This window comes from Cydia pomonella, chromosome 1 (genome assembly GCF_033807575.1).
Source record: "Cydia pomonella isolate Wapato2018A chromosome 1, ilCydPomo1, whole genome shotgun sequence".
Classification (NCBI taxonomy): Eukaryota; Metazoa; Arthropoda; class Insecta; order Lepidoptera; family Tortricidae; genus Cydia; species Cydia pomonella.
This window is the reverse complement of record NC_084703.1, coordinates 9905038-9925233: the sequence shown is the minus strand read 5'-3', so window position 1 is coordinate 9925233 and position 20196 is coordinate 9905038. Positions and strand designations below refer to the sequence as shown.

At 34.0% G+C, this 20196-nt stretch overlaps 1 protein-coding gene across 2 annotated transcripts in view; it reads left to right on the top strand.

Annotated features, from left to right (window-relative positions):
- Nucleotides 1-5950: 5950 nt before the first annotated feature.
- LOC133531912 (glutamate receptor 1) overlaps nt 5951-20196 on the top strand; it is a 108001-nt gene continuing 93755 nt past the window's right edge. For both annotated transcript variants that reach the window (XM_061870441.1, XM_061870366.1), the window contains exon 1: nt 5951-9072. In XM_061870441.1, coding sequence (XP_061726425.1) covers nt 8970-9072 — 103 coding nt within the window. In that variant the 5' untranslated portion in view covers nt 5951-8969. The remainder of the gene's footprint in view (nt 9073-20196) is intronic.

Sequence of the window (20196 nt, the reverse complement as noted above, 5' to 3'; positions counted from 1 at the left end):
TTAGAGAACTGCAAGTGAAACGCACTGCAAGTGAAATGCACAACGTAAGAAGGATTCGACGATATATTATATATATATATATATATATATATATATATATATATATATATATATATATGTGTGACAATAGAGGGTGGATTCAAATGATCAAGATTTTCGAGTATTTGTTACACTAATTCATTGAGAGTGTGACAGAAAAAAAACATATCTATGAAATAGACATAGGATAGGTATTGGGACCGTGCGTGACACAAGTTGCCAACTAGTTTTGACAAGTTTTCAAGGCAAGTACTCATTTCATTAATGTTGTTACCTTTCAAATAATTTAGATATCGATATCAAAATCTTGTTTAAGTGTATTCAGTTAATTGAATTTGAAATGAATAGATCTATTCTAGATCTCTTGCCAGGCATCAAATCAATTTCATGTCTCTCTAATTAGACAGCTTTTTGCATAGTTCTCCGCGAATAGCATTTTGTTCAAATCTGAATGGAAAGTAAAACAATTACTACAATGTAAAATGAAAATACCAAATTTGATTATTAATGTGAAATAATTAGGTAGTTTTTTATAGCTCTGTCCCATGAAAGAGAAAAGGAAAATACAAATCTGTAAGAAGGAATCTATGATAATATAGGAAATATCTAAATCAAACATATAAAGTCTACTTCATTTGGCATAACGTCATCCTGTTATCCTCGTAAATAAAAAAACCGTATGTTGTTATGAAAGTCGTATGAAGTTACGTCTTAGCTTAGCACGGTACTATTGAAAAAATGTCGTTATATTTATTTCACATTTTACTGAAGTTGAAAAGTGATTCCACAGCCCTTGGAATGACCACAATAATTTATGCACCACTTCACGACACATGAAGATTTTTAATTATAAAGAACGTTTTTATAAACCGATTAAGCCATCCGTCAATGACTGTCATTTCGGTCGAACTGAAGTTGCCAATCGAGTAGTTTGTAAGCCCCGCCCACCTTAGGGTAGTTAAGTTGGGCTATAATTGAGCGGACAGAATGTCTATATTTTATTTCCGTTCACTGTTTAAATAACATACGTGTAGCGTAACATTCTGAAAACATCTAACGTACTTCACCTTTCATCGTAAACTTGAATTGTATTTAAAAGTTCTTACAAGCCTCGTCTTTCAGTCTTTTACAAGTATCGAGAAGAGTTAAATTGAGTGTAACTTATATTCAAACGACATTCTTTGACAGGACCAGCTTGTCCTTTCGCGAAATAAACTTCAGCGAAACCCCTTCAGCCTGCTTGAAACTTAAAAGCGAATTGCATTGACGTAGAGGTTCGATGCATCGTAAAAATATGTCTTGTATGTCTCTTGTTTAATCTGCAAGGTCCAGCAATTTATTATTGAATTATTACAGAGTACTGGTAAAGCTGAAAGTTGGTTAACAATAAGATGAATAAGTCAAGAGCCTTTCTAGTGTTCCGCAATCAAGTCAATTAGGAACTCTTAAGTATTGTTTCGCTACGTCCGTCTATCTGTCCAGTTGGGCACATGCTTTTCGTTGTGTTTGAATATCCAAATAACCTACTTGCCCTGATGCAGTAGAAAAAGAAGTAGGTATTTTATTTATTAAATATTTTTTCACTTTTTTCACTTCAAATTGCATGACACTTTAATGGTAAAAAAAAAAAAACGTCATCCACACCATACTACCCTCCCCTACTGTACTTACTTATGTATGCATGGGCTCGAAACAAAATTGTCAGTAGTTAGATTGGCAGAGTCGTGATATTTTTTTTACCCTTTCGACATCTGCTATAAATACCTACCCGAAATAATTTAAAAAAACAAACTCGATTATCGAATTTAAACTTTCGTGAGACATACTAACATTAGACTAATTCTACGGTTTACACTCACGTGTTTTTACACGTAACTAAAAACACGTAAGTGCAAACCGTAGAATTAGTTTAAGAAAATCGATTGTTTACATTTGGTATTCCTTGTATTTGAATTAGGGCATTGTAGAATATTTCCATGTATTGTTGGAAACCCCTTAACTTTAACTTACTTTAAACATCTTTATGTTACATGAGAAACGTGAGCATGAACACATGAGTTGAGTGTAATGCAATAAACTCTTAATGTAGCCTACTCGCCCGCGAATTGTGTCTTGCCACGAAACACAAACCTTTGAAAGTACATCTATATGGTTTGTTGAAAGCCGGAAGCATTATGTTTCTTGTACATGCTAACCGATTATAGTCTGTTCCTAAATAATATTATAGAAAAATGCTGAATAGCTACTTGGTCTCACAGGCCGTCGCCACGACCGTTCACAAACTTTTATGTTGTGAAACTTGGCTGTTTGCGCTTGACATTTATTGCTTTTATATTTTACGGTCTCTAGAAAGACGATTTGTTAAATGATGTAGTACAATGTAAGGAAATATGTCGACGATCTTGATTTTTTTTTCAGTCGTTAATAAATGTACTTAAGTTTTAATTCAATAACTATCTGTGACCATCCGATTACTGCCATAAATAATTAAAGTATTAGAATGTAACATAAGTGATTGCTTTGTTCATCATTTATCTTAATTATGTATGAGCGTCTTTGGAAATATCAACTAAGCAAAAAAGGCGTAATATGTAACAATCGAGCTATGAACGGGCTATACTATAAAAGAACAGCAAATATCTATCCAAACCGAACCGAAGTACCCATCGTCACCCATACTGCTCGTACTGAATTGTATGACAGAATAACATCTCGATGTTTGCGCGAGGTAAAGATATTAAATTATTTTTTAATTTTTTCCTATAAACATGCTTCTTATATAACTATTGTAGAGAATTGCATAAAAAAATACATTGTCAATTAATAAAAGAAGGGGATAGTGTGATGCCCACGCGAACATAATTGGTACAAACTAGCGAATATTAAAACTTACCAAGTAGTTCGGATATCGCCCTCATCCAAAAATGTAATGTGAAGCACCGTCGGGGTGTGAACCATAAGTGGTCACTAGCAGAAAATTATTTATTAATTATTTATTATTTACTATTAAATAAAATGAAAAAAAACCCTACACTATAATGCCAAAATATCCATTTCATGCCAAAAATGCCTAACATGAGTTTGGAAAAGAGCTGATACTCTTCAAACTGCTAGATCGATTTTCATGAAACCAGACTATAGATAATGTTAGTGTGCGTGATGTATAAAATTGAATTATTTTGCAGTTCTTACATATATCTTAAGAAGAAAAAAAGCAATGCTGAGTGCAAATAGATTTCGAAATAGAAGTACCTAATATTTTTACTTGTTTCGCAAATATCTTCTGTAAAGGGAGATGACCTATTGGGATGTGCTTCGTCGAAACAAATAAACATAATACACATAACTATAATTTCTATATTTTTTCATAGGCTTATATTGATGGCCGTCTCTAGGAATGCCGCCACATCTCGGTCTGACAGCGACCAACTGCCAGTAACTGTCCGTCGACCAAGAAGACTGTAAAGGTGGCAAACATTTACGCTACACACCTCATGAAATTATTAGGGTTTTGTGAAAATTGGTGAAAAAATGCAAGTTGTGTGAAATTACGCCATCTATTGGTAGTTAATCGGCATGACCGCCATTGACATCCACCGTAAAAGGTCGCATTATGGTATAAAGTCAGCCATTTAAGGTTTCTTTTAAACAATAAAGAACAAATATATAGCGGGTGAAACGTAATCTGTTTAAATTAAGATATGTTGGGATAAGTGCGGATTCGGAATAATGCGGACAAATCGTAAAAGTTACATATTTCAAGACAGCTTTTTTTTTACCAACGGTTACATTCACGTTTTTGAATTTCTATCACTCGTATTCCAAAAATTACTTTAAAATAATAAAAACAACCTTGGTGGGATAATATAGTGAAAGAGTCGAGCGTTCGAATGTCAAATACCCCTAGGTGATTGGGTAGGTCATTTTCCCAAAATCATTATTTCCTTGTAGCGTAATTTCCAGTCGCATTTTTTCCTATTCTTAATTTACACCAGACATATTTATTCCTAACATGATTTTTCCATTCGCATATTTTCCCATTAGACAATTTAACTATTCTTAATTTACACTAGACGTATAATATTCATTGCAAAATTGTCGGTGTTGGGAGTGTTGGGATTGGGACGGTGAAAATTTAACGGTAGGTTAGGTTCGTTAGGTATCTTCAAACGGCCGAAGGCCAAATGGCACAGAATAGGAGCCCCGCGCAAGCGGGGCTCCGTCGATATTGCTAACTGTACGCAATTTGGGTGATTGTGGATAAATTGTCTAATGGGAAAATCTACGCATGGAAAAATCATGCAAGGAATAAATACGTCTAGTGTAAATTAAGAATAGTTACATTGTCTAATGGGAAAATATGCGAATGGAAAAATCTTGTTAGGAATAAATACGTCTGGTGTAAATTAAGAATAGGAAAAAATGCGACTGGAAATTACGCTACAAGGAAATAATGATTTTGGGAAAATGACCTAACCAGTCCCCTAGGTTACAGTCCAAGTTCTAAGTAGCTCCCTTAATTTACACCTTTTGAGTAAAATGACTAGCCAATTTTAATAGCTGTCTGGGGTTAAACATACCCTGTAACTTAATAATGATCCAAATAAGTTTTATGCGTAACAAGACAAAATTTAACTTATTTAATTTCCCAATGAACAAGCTTCCACATGAGCTCTTGATATTTTTCCAAGAAAAGTATAGGGACCACGTGTACATTGCTTTTCCTTAACACGGAAAATTGTGAACATACTAGAGCTTTTTCATAAGAAAATGATATTTTTCTAGGTCGGTTCTTTGAATTTCAAGAAAATTCTGTAATCACAGGTTTTAAATTAAAATAAATTAAATTGTTTAAAAATAAATTATTATTATTATAATAAATTAAAATAAATTAAACTTTTAAATTAAATTGAATTAAATTCATTTATTCAAAAAGACAACACAATCGTATATTCTTTAGTTTTGACTTAATCTACGTCTTAGTTTACTAAAGCTTACAATAGTAATAAAATATAAAAGTAATTTCGTCTTCTGGCTCATTTTCCACATACGTAAAAGGACAATCTAAATTTTTGCCATCATGTTTAAAATGCTGTTGCTTTTGCCGCGCACCCTATCAAGCAGCGAGGCGGTTCTCTCGCCCCAGTCGGCATCGCAACAGTTTTCTTGCGCCATACGGTATCGAAGACATTTGTGCGTGCCTCGGCGAACATGGATGACGCGCTGCAGAAACGCGGCAGACTCAACAGCCCCCTAAAGGCATTATTGTATTGTAAGTTGCACAAAACTTCTGAAATCGTGCTGCTTTCATATTTGGCGAATTTTTGTAAACAGTAATTTCGCAAACAGGTGTTTATAATGTTTGGAAAATATTATCATGCAAACCGGTAATGTGAGAGTTTTTGGTAATTATTGTTTTTCATTAGTATTTAAAACGGTCTTATCTTACCTTTTTGGAAAAAGGCGGATTTCATAAGTAGTAAGACATGTTGAGTTTACAATATATACTAACACAATCAGTAGGTAATTTATCCATTTATTCCCAACGGCCGCAGGCTGGAGTGAATTAAAGACTTGAGTTCGTAATATTCTTACCCTTAGAGTAAAACATAATATTTTTCATCACACTTGCTAAGAAAAAACTAAATTTTAAGCGAAATAACTATTAAATACAGTGACATTTCAAACAAACGTCCTCCATATTGACCTTTTTTTACAGATTACAGGTATCGAAGACACAAACAGACCCGTCCGGCATTCACCTACGATTGATCATTGTGTCAAAATATTTTAAACGGCTATTAAACTAATCAAATTTAATATTTTTGAACATAAAACAAGGATTTTACTTGTAATCTACTCGGTTCGTATGAAGTAGTGACTTATTAAAAAAGCTATAACTCTTTAGGGAGTCCTTATAGGCCTTTGTTCTTCAGTACACCTGCATGAAATAAGATCTTTTTCGAGCAAGTGTGATGAAAATACATTTTTTAAATGTTTTGCAAAATATTTTGCAAACGTCTCACAAGGTCAAAGACTCGACCAAATCTCTCTTCTACCTCGCAATTACAGATTGCCTCATGACTAAAGAACATTTTTGTGCAAAAAATTTAATATTAGGTTTGTGTTAGCCCCGCTACCCAGGGTATCATATAGGAGAAGTATCAGACACATTTTCAGTTTGCCTCAAATACTCTAAAATGTCTACTGGCTCTCAGACCATCGTTTTCGTAAAATCCATACAAGAGTGAAGAAAATAAATAAACCGTGAAGGCTTAGTTACCAACTTGTCAAAAAAAAGTTCATACTTACTCCAAAATACCTTTCCCATAACGTTATTTGGTAGGTGGCTACTAACTACCCTTTGAACTATGTACAAATTGTACAATATACATTTAAATATTTTATACTAGCATTTTCAACATCTATCAAAAATATACACATTCCAGTTCCTGCTCTGTCAAGTATGGAAGTATTAACTACCTAAATAAATTATATCTACATTGTTATGACTGCATCATCATACTTGCACGTTCGTGTTGAGAACATTCGCGCTTCAGTATTGGCATCTAAAGTGTGCCTTGCTGGTATGTTATTGTAAAACATAACATTTCAGTTACAATTCTAGCTCCTCCGTCACGCAAGATGAGTAAAAGATAAATGGTTAGCTTGTACGAATCTTGAGTGCGTTACAACTTTCTAGTTACACTACGAAGTTACAAAATTAGCATTTTATGTACTTAGTTACTTGGAACTAGGCCTCAGCCCAACCTCGTTACTCAGTGGCTCCCCAAAGTAGCGATCAAAATCAAACTTGCTTAAATTTGCAATTGAAATATCTTTTTATTTTCCCTTTGAGCTTTCAAGGTTTAAGGGGCCCAAGCTCGTCAACTGCTTAAGGATATTAAACTTCCTAGAGCCTTCCCTTTAATTTAAGTTATTTGAGGGACAGTTTTTTATTTGTTGCTGCGAATTTGTTTATCTTTCTTACTAGGTATATATACTCTTAAGCGATTAAATTTTATCATTAAACTTTTCTTATAAGAAGATATTGATAAAAGTATTACTATTGAGTTGGGCTAAATGACCTTACACAAAACTTTATTTAGGGTTAGGTATATTAGAAACATTGCATCACACTTGCTCGAAAAAGATCTTATTTCATGCAGGTATACTGAAGGACAAAGGCCTATATTGTCTCCGGAGGAGTTATGGATTGTAAAAAAAGCTATAACTCCCTAGGATAAATGAATTGTACCATTAAAATATGGACGTTTATAATTTAAAATTATTGTTTATGTTTAAAAATATTTAATTTGTTTAATTTAATTAGCCCAACTTACCCCAAAGACAACACAGGTCAGACGGTCCTGGCGCATGAGAGCGAGGAGAGTCGACCCCCAATAATGGGAATAAGGAAAAGAGAAAGAAGAAGAATTTGATTAATTTAATAGCCGTTTACAATATTTTCATATAATTTTCAATCGTGGCTGAATGGCGAATAGGTATGTGCCTTCGATGACGACAATATGGCGGACGAATGTTTATATGTCATCGTATTTATGAATTATTTCGCTTAAAATTTAGGGGAATTACCACCCTAGTTTCCAAAATTTCACTTACCCCCCGCGGTGCACAATGCACTATCAAGTGCGGCGTACATTAATTTATCTCTAATGGACTTGTCACTTTTAACCCAATCACATAAAGGGTTTCACCTGAGAATGAGAGATAATAACTTAATCAGCTGGAAACTGGTAAATACCTTCATGTTCTAGAAGTTGTCTGAAATGTCGCAGAAACTCTCATGTCTGGAATGCAAGTTATTCAAGGTTTTTCACAAATATCAAGGTTTCATTGGCTCTGCTCCTAGTAAGATGGTAACATAATGATTTTATTAATTTTGAAGAAGTAAGGTATCTAGCTGCAGCCTGCACGTTTCTCGCTCTATATCTTAAAAACAGTCGAGCATATGAAATAATTTTTGTGATGTAACTTACCGCATTTTTTCTTCAATATTTATCTAGATGTAAAAACGTATGAATATTGAGCTTTGTAGTATTTACGATTAATGATCTTGATTATGATGTATTTATTGCGGATAATAATTAATATTGGAATTTAACATTATTAATCAAACTAATAACTGAATCTGGTTACAATAGTCTATTTTAATAGTTCGTAGTTCGAAATTACATATTTTTTTAGTAATGTTCATAAATACCAACTAGGTATAAAAAAAATTTACTAAATTATCTATAATATAGGTTTAAAATATACCCCGTATTTCAAAGATTTTAGGTTATGAGTACTATCACAGTACTAAAATTAATAGGCGAAACTTGGAAGCAGTGGTTTTCCAGAGAACTGTGGCTAATGTGAGAGAGGTAACCTCAGTATTAGGGGTGAAGCAGGGGCGGGGAGCTTAACTCAGCGGAGCGACGCGCGCACCACACGTACTAACAACATACTTCAAACGAAACTTTAATATCAACTATACTTAAAATAAATTACACTTGCCTGCACTCCCTTTCTTAAATAGACTTTCAATATTTCAAGAATACTAACAGACTTTTAGCGCTTTGTTTTGTTATGCTAGTTAAAGTAACTATGTATTATCTATCATACATGAAGATGCTTAAATATGGAAAAATAAACAAAAACATTGAATTTAATATGGTTATATTAAAATAAAGGTTTCAGTCAGAAAGTAAGCGCGCGGTTGTGGCGGGCGGGAGGGGGCCCCATGCCACGGCCGCTCCGCCTCACAATCAGTCGCCCCTAAGTCTCAGGTTTGTACGCAGCATCCCGACACTTTATCTCCTTACGATTCACACGAAATTTTCTCAGTTGATTGGTGACCAAGAGGCTGGATTATGTATTTTATCTCATCGTCCTGTGCATAAAAGTGGTCGGGTTGCTAGCGCACAATGGCGTACGAACGTAAAGTACGATGTTCGGTCGGCGCCGGGTTGTTATTGTTGTACGTCGGTGTGGCGGCGCAGCCTTTTTCCGTCGAGAAAATAGTCGTCGGTAAGTGTCATTCTCCCGCGATAAGCGAGATAATTCATGTTAATTCTTAGTTGACAGCTTTGGATGGTTTGGTTTAAAAAGAAAACTTTATTATTATTTTATATTTGCTGTTGTATGTGGGGAAAGGTGATAAAAATATGTTTGGTTTCCTTTTCACTCTAACGCACGCGGATACTCTCTTGCCCGTTCAGGGAGTATCGATTTTCTCTTTCCAACCTTATGTGATGTCTCTCTCGGTCTGACGGGAGTTATAATTGTGCTTTACAAGGGTACTTACTTATAGGTAATTATATCAGCGCAAATGGTTGTTTGACTTTTTCCATTTATGGATTTTATAACTATTACGTTTTTATAGTATTTATTGACTTAATTTTTAAGTCATATTACTTAGTTAATACATTGTGGGAGAATGGGATCTTACAGATGACACAGCTCTTTTTGAACAATTAATTGGTGATATTCTAATATTAATAAACACTCACAAAATCCCGCTGATATTAAGGTGAGAATAATACATAGAACCATTTACCTAATATAATTAACTTCTGTTTGACTGTTGTTAAGCTCTACATTTTTGCTACTAACTGCGAAAAGTATGTATGCTATCGGCTACGACATAGCGCGTACGGCCTAATTCGAACTTAAAGATACGTCAAATATTCCCTAATATTGGACGTCTAATAAATTTCGAATCGGTACCGGTAGTGTAGTCCTGAGTTCAATACAATTTCAAGTTTTAAGTCGTAAGTATAATTTTGAATGAACAGTGAAATACAATAATACTTTATAATTAAAAAAAGAAGAAAGATCATTTTGCGTATGTAGGTACATATATCGAGAGAAGGAAAATCGGTTTTCTCAACCTATGGAGTTTCATATTCCAAAAACATATACCTACATAAAAAAATAGCAACAGAAACTCGAACATACTCGTAGTAAAGTATTTTGTACGGGTTACTCACGTAATAAGTTGAATAAAAACTCGACACATTCCGACCCGTTTTTGAGTATTTATAATTAACTATTTTCGTCTCGCGTGAGTTTTATAGTTAGAACAAAATAATTCTGTATTTTTTTTATTTTTTTTTATAGTATGTTCAGTAGTGTCTATTATTTGTATGAAATCATTCATTTCGTTCATTTCATATATTTTATAGAATGCATATATATTTTACTATCCTAATAGTAGCAAAGTAGTTATAAATTTGGAGGAAAAATAAAAATGCTCATTCTATGTACAATGCCCATGAATATATGTTTAAGACACCATAGTTTACAGCGATTTAGAACAATAACCTTATAGTGCTAGCGATACGTCAAAATAACTGCAAATTGTATTAAAGGCATAAAAACGGAACTATTGATATTTAGGCCATAATAAAAAAAATAACTCGTAGCCCCAAACAAAGGAAAAGAATTATGAATCAATTTAAACTGTAGTGAGACATGCTGACATTAAACTAATTTAACAGTTCACACTCACGTGTTTTAAGTAACTCGCGCGACATGTTTCGGAACGCCTTGGCACACAACTACTCCGCTACTACTACTAATAGATAACGACAGCGCAAGACCTCACCCAACTGGTTTTCTAAGCGCACGCGCAGCGCCCGACGCGGCGCGCAGCAGTACGCGAAGCACGGCCGTCGTGAACGCTGCCCGCACTGTTGGTGCTTGAGAAATGAGACCTAGGCTCTCCGAAACATGTCGCGTGAGTGACTAAAAACATGTGAATATAAACCGTAAAAATATTAGTTTCATAATAGTTTTACGGTTTACATTAAAATAATGGTAAGTAAGATTCGGGCGTAACCCGGAGTAAACGATGCGCTGCACGCGCTCTAATTTCTCAAATGTGTAATGTGCTGAATGTGTCAATAAAAGGGTGATGCGATAAAACTAGTTTTCATCGAGATCTTAGGTACAAAGAACTAGTTATAATTGTAACTAGTGAAAACTCATTTTCTCCATGGGCATACGGATAACTAGTTTTAACTAGGGAAAGCGCGTTTTAACTAAAAACGGGTATTTAGGGTAACATTTACTATATTTACAAGCTCTGTATATACATTCACAAGCCAAATGAAGTTGGAGCTGTTGTACAACATCTTTTCAGCAATCCCTGCTGGCTTTCAACATCGGTACAGTCAAAAAAATTAATTTCAGTATCATTTATAATAGAAATTCTGTTTATTTAAACAAATGAATTACAATTAAGAAAATAAACACTTATCGGTTCTTAAAGATTTTAAAAACAAAATTAAATAATAATACTAAAATAAAACTAATATAATTAAATTAAAAATCAGTACAGTATCATTTCGTACCTTGTCACAGTGAAAATCAATATGAAAGTCGCTAGGGACCTCATACTAACTCACTGTGACGAAAATACGAAATGGGTAATTAAATTCCTTGACCGCACTTTACTCACTTTTATCCGGCAAACGAGAGGTAGGAAAAATTATTTTCACGTCAGCAGCTCGAAAAAGGGTAATTTGCTGCTTAAAAACAGTGAGCAACATTGCATTTTGCTCACTGAGTGAGACAAAGTAACATTCAATGACCTTTATATTCGAATGTCATTTCAACGTGCCGGGCCTAATACAAGTTCGAAATATTTGGATTCTATTGTCTTAATTTGTCCCTTTAACGTCAATAGCAAAGCAAAGAGACAAAAAAGTTCACACTTAATTCAACAGTATATTGACGGTTAATAATAGACCCCCGAAATAAGTCAGACCGCATTGTTCCAAAACACCCTACGAGTCTTCTTCATTTGTAATAATTAATTAATGAACTAAAAGTTTAAAATTAAATAAAAACACCATATTTTACGTATTTTATTATACAATCAAAAAAATTTACTTATAAAAAATTACGCAATTGTTACGCAAAGTAAATAATTTTACTTTTATCGATCACTCCTATAGTTGACAAAAGTAGTATCCGCAATTCGGAGCGTAACTTACAAAGTTTTTAAAAAAAAACAAAGTTGTCGTTTGAACTGTCAATTGATGTTTGTTATTTCATTATTTTCGTATTATTTTATTGAAATTTCGTTCGTTTTGTTTTATTGCGGTAATTAAACTTAATTGTTAGAATACCTTCAGAAAACCTGAGTAAAATAGTGATGAAGACGGATTAAATTTTTTCAGGTTGTATTTTTATCTTCCAAATATGTTCCCATTGCCGACGTAATTTTTTTTTGTGTACTATACGATATCAAAGTTACTTACATCTCAAAATTCTATATTATAATATTATAGAATTGTTCGCTTGCACGGGACTCAAAATAAGCACTCGAAGAAATATCTAACTTTGCTCTCTTGTTGTACAAATAACTATTCCTACGTATGTATTCTTAAATAAATTAAATACTGGTTATCACGTTAATTCGTTGTTTCGTGATAAATACATATTTACCAAGACTCGAAATAAGCATAACAATAATATGAAATTAATATGGTAATTTTGCCCTTTCTTTGATACATTTTTTTAGTAAAACCTACGTATTACAAAAGATCGTTACGCTTTATGTCAAAATAAGAAAGTATTCAGTGCACCAAAGAAAACTTCAACGGCAGCACTTTAAACTTGAAAGCAACGTTTGACGAAAGTTACCGTAATTACCCTATTCGAATAGTCTTTGTACAGGTTCCACCTGCTACTTACCGGGCAATATCTGTAGAATACCTTAAAAAGTCAGCTTTATATTCAATCTTCCTAGAATATCACTCCTGTAAGTGTAAACTTGTAAAGACAACCCTACCCGAAAGTTCGCATGGTCACATAACCCTTTAAGTCCATGTTTTCAAATCATAGTGCCAGAATCAAAAGAAACGGAGGAACGTGTGACAATAAATAGGATATATTAGGTGTAAACTCACACTCACATATAAATTATCTGTAGTTTAACAATTAGTAATTATGTACTTTATAGATCTTTGATTTCAATCTTGGTTGTAACAAAATAAAACTGGCAATGTGAGGATTGGCATCCCGCTAGGCAAATAACCTCTGTATATAAATTATTAATAATTTTTTTTACGTTCGTTGTGCTGTGTGTAACATCGAGTTTGAGGTTTTTTTTATATAGAGATACAATTACCCCAAAAAATCTATAGTTGGAGGCCAACATAATATTTTTCATATCAGTAGTCTAATAATTATGGTTCTTAAAATATAGTCCGCTTGGATACGGACGAACAGTCGGGCAGACAGGGCAGCTGACCTAGCAGAGAGAAAGTAGGCTTAGGAAAATATTTTGTGGTTCTTTACATTAGAATAAAATCTTCTATTTATCCGGTTAAATTAGAAAATATATAGAATATATCTAAAATAGCGTAGCTAAATTAATTTTTCACGTCAGCAGCTCGAACAAGGGTAATTTGCTGCTTAAAAACAGTAAGCAAAATCGCATTTTGCTCACGGAGTGAGACAAAATAACATTCAAGTGACCTTTAGATTCGAATGTCATTTCAACGTGCGGGGCCTAATACAAGTTCGAAATATTTGGATTCTATTGTCTTTGTCCCTTTCACGTCATTAGCAAAAAAAAAGAGTCAAAAAAAGTGCATACGTATTTCAACGGTATATTGACGGTTTATAATAGACCCCCGAAATAAGTCAGACCGCATCGTTCCAAAACACCCTACGAGTCTTCATTCATAACAATTAATTAATGAAATAAAAGTTTAAAATTTAATAAAAACACCATATTTTACGTATTTTATTATACAATCAAAACAATGAACTTATACAAATTTACGCAGTAAATAATTCTACTTAACTACTTTCAACGGTCTCTACTATAGTTGACAAATAGTAGTATCCGCAATTCGGACAGTATCTTACAATTTTTTTTTTTACAAAAAACAAGTTGTCGATTGAACTGTCAATAGATGTTCGTTAATTCATTATTTTCATATTATTTTATTGAAATTTCTTTCGTTTTGTTTTATTGCGGTAATTAAAGTTAATTGTTAGAATACCTTCAGAAAACATGAGTGAAATAGTGATCCATCCATCTGGATTACATTTTTTCAGGTTGTATTTTTTGTTGGCTAACTGACGTGAAAAATTTTGTGTACTACACGAGATCAAAGTTATTTACATCTCGTGCGCTTTTGAGTCCCTTACTACGCTCAAGATTCTAAATTATATTCACTCGCTACGCTCGTGAATCTATTATAGAATCTTTCGCTTGCAGGGGACTCAAAACAAGCACTCGAAGAAATATCAAACTTTGCTCTCTTGTTGTACGAATAACTATTTCACGTTAGCAGCTCGAACAAGGGTAATTTGCTGCTTAAAAACAGTGTGAAAAAATCGAATTTTGCTCACTGAGTAAGACAAAATAATAATGTCATTTCAACGGGCCTAATACAAGTTCGAAATATTTGGATTCTATTGTCTTTGTACCTTTCCGTTATTAGCAAATAGAAAGAGAAAAAAAAGTGCATACGCAATTCAACGGTATATTGACCGTTTATAATAGACCTGCGAAGTAAGTCAGACCGCATCGTTCCAAAAGACCCTACGAGTCTTCATTCGGAATAATTAATTAATGAAATAATAGTTTAAAATTTAATGAAAATGCCATATTTTACGTATTTTAGTATACAATCAAAACAATAAACTTAAAAAAAACGCAATTGTTACGCGAAGTATATAATTCTACTTTTAACGATCTCTATTATAGTTGACAAAAGTTGTATTCGCAATCCGGACCGTATTTTACAAACTTTAATTTTACAAAAAAAAGTTGTCTATTGAATTGTCAATTGATGTTCGTTATTTCATTAATTTCATTATTTCCGTATTATTTTATTGAAATTTCTTTCCTTTTGTTTTATTGCGCTAATTAAAGTTAATTGTTAGAATACCTTAAGAAAACATAGTGAAATAGTGATGACGACGATGATTTTTTCAGGTTGTATTTTTACGTTCCAATATGTTCTCACTGCTGTCGTGAAAAGTTTTGTGTACTACACGAGATCAAAGTTATTTCCATCTCGTGCGCTTTTGAGTCCCTTACTACGCTCAAGATTCTAAATTTGATCTATTATAGAATCTTTCGCTTGCACGGGATTCAAAATAAGCACTCGAAGAAATATCAAACTTTGCTCTCTTGTTGTACAAATAACTATAGATTCAATCCGGGAGGAGCATATCCTGACTTGTTGACAGAGCGATAAGACTGTACCAGTTTCAGATGTACTGTTAACTTTGTATCAAGTAAAATATATTATTATTTTACTAACATATAATATATACGTGTAGCGCTCTATTATGTTTCCCTTTATAGTCTCACCGAAACAAGGTGAGCGAGGGAAGTTTTAACAATATTTGAATAAACTTGGGTAGCGTTACGGGCCGCAAAAGTTATGCGACTCCAACAGCCGCGATCTCACGTGGCTACCTTAAACTTTTGCTATTTTATCTTTATATTCATGTTCATAAATATACCCTTTAACATTCTACATGCCAAGTTTTTCGATTATTGGAAATTTAGTAGAAAATCTTAGGAATGTTCGGTTACCGAATAAAAATACTTAATATAATATCTCTTGTATAATTAAATCTGGAGGCACGGTAATGCCCCCGCCAAGGCGAATCAAGCGAAGCGCAAGGGCACTACCTACCTTTTCTCGGAGCGCTTCGTAGTTTTTTTGAACCCTCATAACTGGGTTTGGATTATCCCAGATAAACTAAATTCTTGGGGTATGATGTTGTTTTTTGCAATTGCATAGCTTATTAGCATAAGATTTAATTGTAATCTCAAAAACCCCGATTTTGTCACTGACTCAATCACTCGTTCACCGATGATCATCAAAACTCATAGGGTAGTTCCTAAAGTCCTAGAAAGCTGAAAATTGTTATGTAAGCTAGTACACAAACAACAAAAACAATTCTAAAACTTGGTACTTACACCCTAACCCCTTAGACTAGGGGATGAAAATTTGTATGTGGGTTATGCAAATTTTGATGCTAGAGGTGTGAAAGATATGTGGATTCCTTCGGTCAGATTCGAAGAATGAGATACGATAACGATAAGTTCTGGTTTAGATAAGTTCACATTTAGATATCGTTTGTACAGTCAGCATCAAAAGTAGGGGATCAAATAACGCTTCATAAGTATCTACCATTCTGTAACAGCTAAACAAAAAGTGATGTTTTTAATATACAACAACTAAGACTGAAAGAAAAGATAGTTTTGAATATCAGTTTTAGAAATGTATCTATATTTGGAAAAGTTATCCGGGATGTCAGATACTTTTGGCGCGTTGTTTCATCCGCTACTTTCGATGCTGACTGTACGTCGTATAATTGACAGAAGCACTTCAATTCGGGCAACCAATGTCACTTTGACGTTATAGGTAGAAATATCGTAGGTAGATCTTATTGGGATCACAGCGGAATCGAAATAAACATCAATGTTGACATGTCGTTTAGCTATCGATCTTTTAAAGATCTTTCTAAGATCTTAAACGTGTTTTAATCATTCTTCGAATTGGGCTGTTTGTTATAAATAACAACAATCGTTCTTGTAGCAACGAAACGGCCAATTAAGACACATATTTTGATTAATATTTACTTATTGCATGTTTCATTATTAAATCTAAGTTTCATTGAATTGTGAACATTGCATTAACCTACGTGTCATTTACAATTAAATATACCTTACAATTACCGCAAAGTACAGAACGTGACAGTTCTCGCAGCGAGGACTTAAACATTTTTACCCTCAACACATTTATGTGACATAAAATGAAATTACGTGAAGAATTCCCGTGTAAGCTGTTGGCTTCTGGCCAGCTCCTATCTTCTAGCAATAAAACTACTTCTTCGTAATGAAGTTGCATTCTAACCTTGTACTAAATAATACAATATAAAAAAATATACCTACATGCAAAGGTCAATTCTCAAGAGCTGGCCACAAATGACTATGAAAATATTAACTGTTCAGTACAAATATTTGTTTGCGTAAGTATATCATCGTTTTTACCTGTTTTTACCTGTTTTTATTAGTGTAGTTACTTATTTATCTTAGTAGAGGGGGGTATAGGGGAGTCGGGGAATCCGATTACCTCATACGGTTCCGGGTAAATTGGAACGGCAACGCTTGTTTTCCTCCAAAATGAAGTATGATAACATTTATTTAAAATTATGATTTTATTAAACATATGAAGATAGGCAGATAGCCAACCTAACACTTAGCGTAAAAATTGTTTTTTTTAGAGTGTTTGAAGTTAATTGTTCCCAATTCCCCCACTTTCCCCTAAATAAAAGCTGGAAAGGGAGAATAAAGTACAAACAATTTTATTGGTTATCGTATAATTCCATAATAGTATTTTGTGTAGCAATTACATAATAAGGGTTCTATAGTTGATGTTACAAAATGTTGCTGGAGTAGAATAAATAACCGGCCAAGTGCGAGTCGGACTCGCGTTCCAAGGGTACATTAAAAAAGTGGCTCTACAAACTGTAAACCTTTCTGTTATTTATTTACTATAGAGTTAATATATAACTAAAAACCGACTACAATAAAAAATCCGCGCCACATATCTATATTAGGCGTCGCCTGACTATATTAAGTACCTATTACGAGCGCATCGGATCACGAGCAGTGTCCCCTGTAAGTTGCCCCGTACGTCAGGCTTTTCCCGAATTTTTCGTGTAAATGGTGATGTCAATGGTGTGCACTGTTCATTACAGTTGGCCCAACTCTTATTGTATGACGGGCAGGCTAGTCTGGATCCAAGTTCTTTAAAGTTACTTAAGCCCTTTCATGAATGATATACAACACGGTATCGTTCTTTAATTATTAGAGTCCATCTAAAATAACTTTGCATCGCGTTAACACAAAGAGTTGGAGTGTCATTAAACCTTTAGGTACATCATATTTTCTAATAAATTGCAATAAATTATCTTGGTCCCACTTTATCTTCTTAGTCATGACAGACTTAGGATCTCATAAGGGAAAAAATTGTTCATGACACATTATTTATTTAGCCTAACAAACCGTTTCGAATGACACCTCAGTTGAGAAATTATAATAAGTACCTAATTTAGAGAGATAGATAGAGCCGGCGTAGCTTTATTGACGTTCATAATATAACGTAATGGTAATGTCGACTTGAAAACAAGGTTTTTGTTGAAAATAATGTTTCTGATACAAGATTTTATCGCTGACTGTACTTTTCTTTCCAAACTAAATACTCATCGAGACAGGTTGCATTTCATCACAGAGCTCTAATGGCCACCTCCTACCTCCTATCTCCATCATCAGATCAGCTCGATTGTCTTAGAAGTTTTTGAGGAAACAGATGAACCTACATACATATATATCTACAAACATACTGCTTTAGCTTTGCTGTAGTCGGTAAAATATAAAAAAATACTGGAATTCTGCCTTAACTTCACATGATTGTGATAGATTACAAAAATGTGTCGTATAATAAATATTATGGGTTTGTTTGTTGTCTGTACAAATTGGTTCGTATGAGATAAAACTAAGAGGAGTGCTTCTTTTACACCAAATTATTTGCGATCGAGGGGATAGTACGAAAATTGTGGCTAAGCTACGGAGATGCAGCGTGTGCCTGCGTTGCACGTGCGCCGTAGACATGTGCTTTACGTGCGCGTAACCCGTGCGGCAGAGGTGCTGCTCACGTCTTAACCATGTCTTAACTGATCCTTCTTACCCTTTAATAAATTTAAAAAACCAACAACAGTGCAAATCCAGGCACGATTGTATATAAGAAAAACTTAATATAATTATGTATGTATTAATGAGAATTGTCAAGTTAGTATTCCTTTGAATAAAAGTCGAGTTAGCTAGCGTAATAGTAACATCAATTTGTTAGATTTCTGTACACGGTCTATTTGATTCTTTTAATCAATCCGAAACATTTAGTTCGCTTTCATAAATAAGTACCTAAGCACTAGGCTTATTAAACACTTCTAATATTTAATTTACAATTTTCTCTGGTGCACAAAGTGAGGAAAGATTAAAAACCAGTTAACGACGTCTTCTTCCAACTCTCTGTCCGGCGTAAAATAAGTTGAAAAGTACCGAAATCAATCTTAATTAAGACTGCATTTTTGATAACAATTTTTAACGTCTGAAATAAGAGGACAAAAGGATTTAGGTGCAATTACTTTTTAACACAATAAACTCGATTAATAATATCACTACCTATGTTAGGTTAGGCAGCTTTCGGCCACATCCGACACTTTTCGACAGCATTCTTTCGAAACTAGGTTTCCAAAAAAGAATCGAAGTCTGTTTTATAAACACTTGCCGTATTCTTCTCTTTCTCAGTCGTATACTCTTGTCAGAGTAGTCGTGGTCATTGAAGTCGTTGTACGGTATTTTTTGTTTTTCCCACCATGCTCCTGTATTGCATGCCGCACGCATAGATTTAAGAGTGACCCGGTGAGAACTTTCAATTGGTCGGTCCATCGCGTTGAGGGCCACAATCTGGGTTTTATCTTGTACCTTTTACTCTGCAGCACAAGCAGAGTACGTTTTCAAAAACAAATCCTTGAAATTCTAGCTGAGATAACTTAATATCTTTGTGTAATTTGTTGCAGTGGCATTTAGTAGCTTAAGTGTGTTAAATTTAGCTTAGTTTAGTGTACTGTAGTCGACCGAAGCGTAGCGTACCGGTCCGGTGAAGAGGGATGGACAGAGACATATTGTCAGAAGAGCGAAGTTGACGGTCGCGGGTAACGCCATAATATTGAAAGAAGGATTTGAGGTATTCAGGAGAATGTGGATCGTTAAGCACAGAAAAAATAGTGGAAAGCAAGCGAATATTGCGTCGTTGTCGTCGCCAGCCAAGTTGTGCGCGAAAAGAAGAAACGTGATCATATTTGCGGAGGCAAAAAACGAAGCGAATGCAGTTATTAAGCAGGCGGTCCAATTTATCGAGGAGCTCTTCGTTTTTTGCCTATTTTATTGAATAACTTCGAAACTAATTATTCGAAAATTATAAAAAAAAATATATTTGAGATTCCCACAATAAGCCCTTTCATTTGATATATAGCACAATATATTTTACAAAACTTTTAATTTTATTTTTCTCTTTTACCCCCCAAAAGTGGCCCCTATGT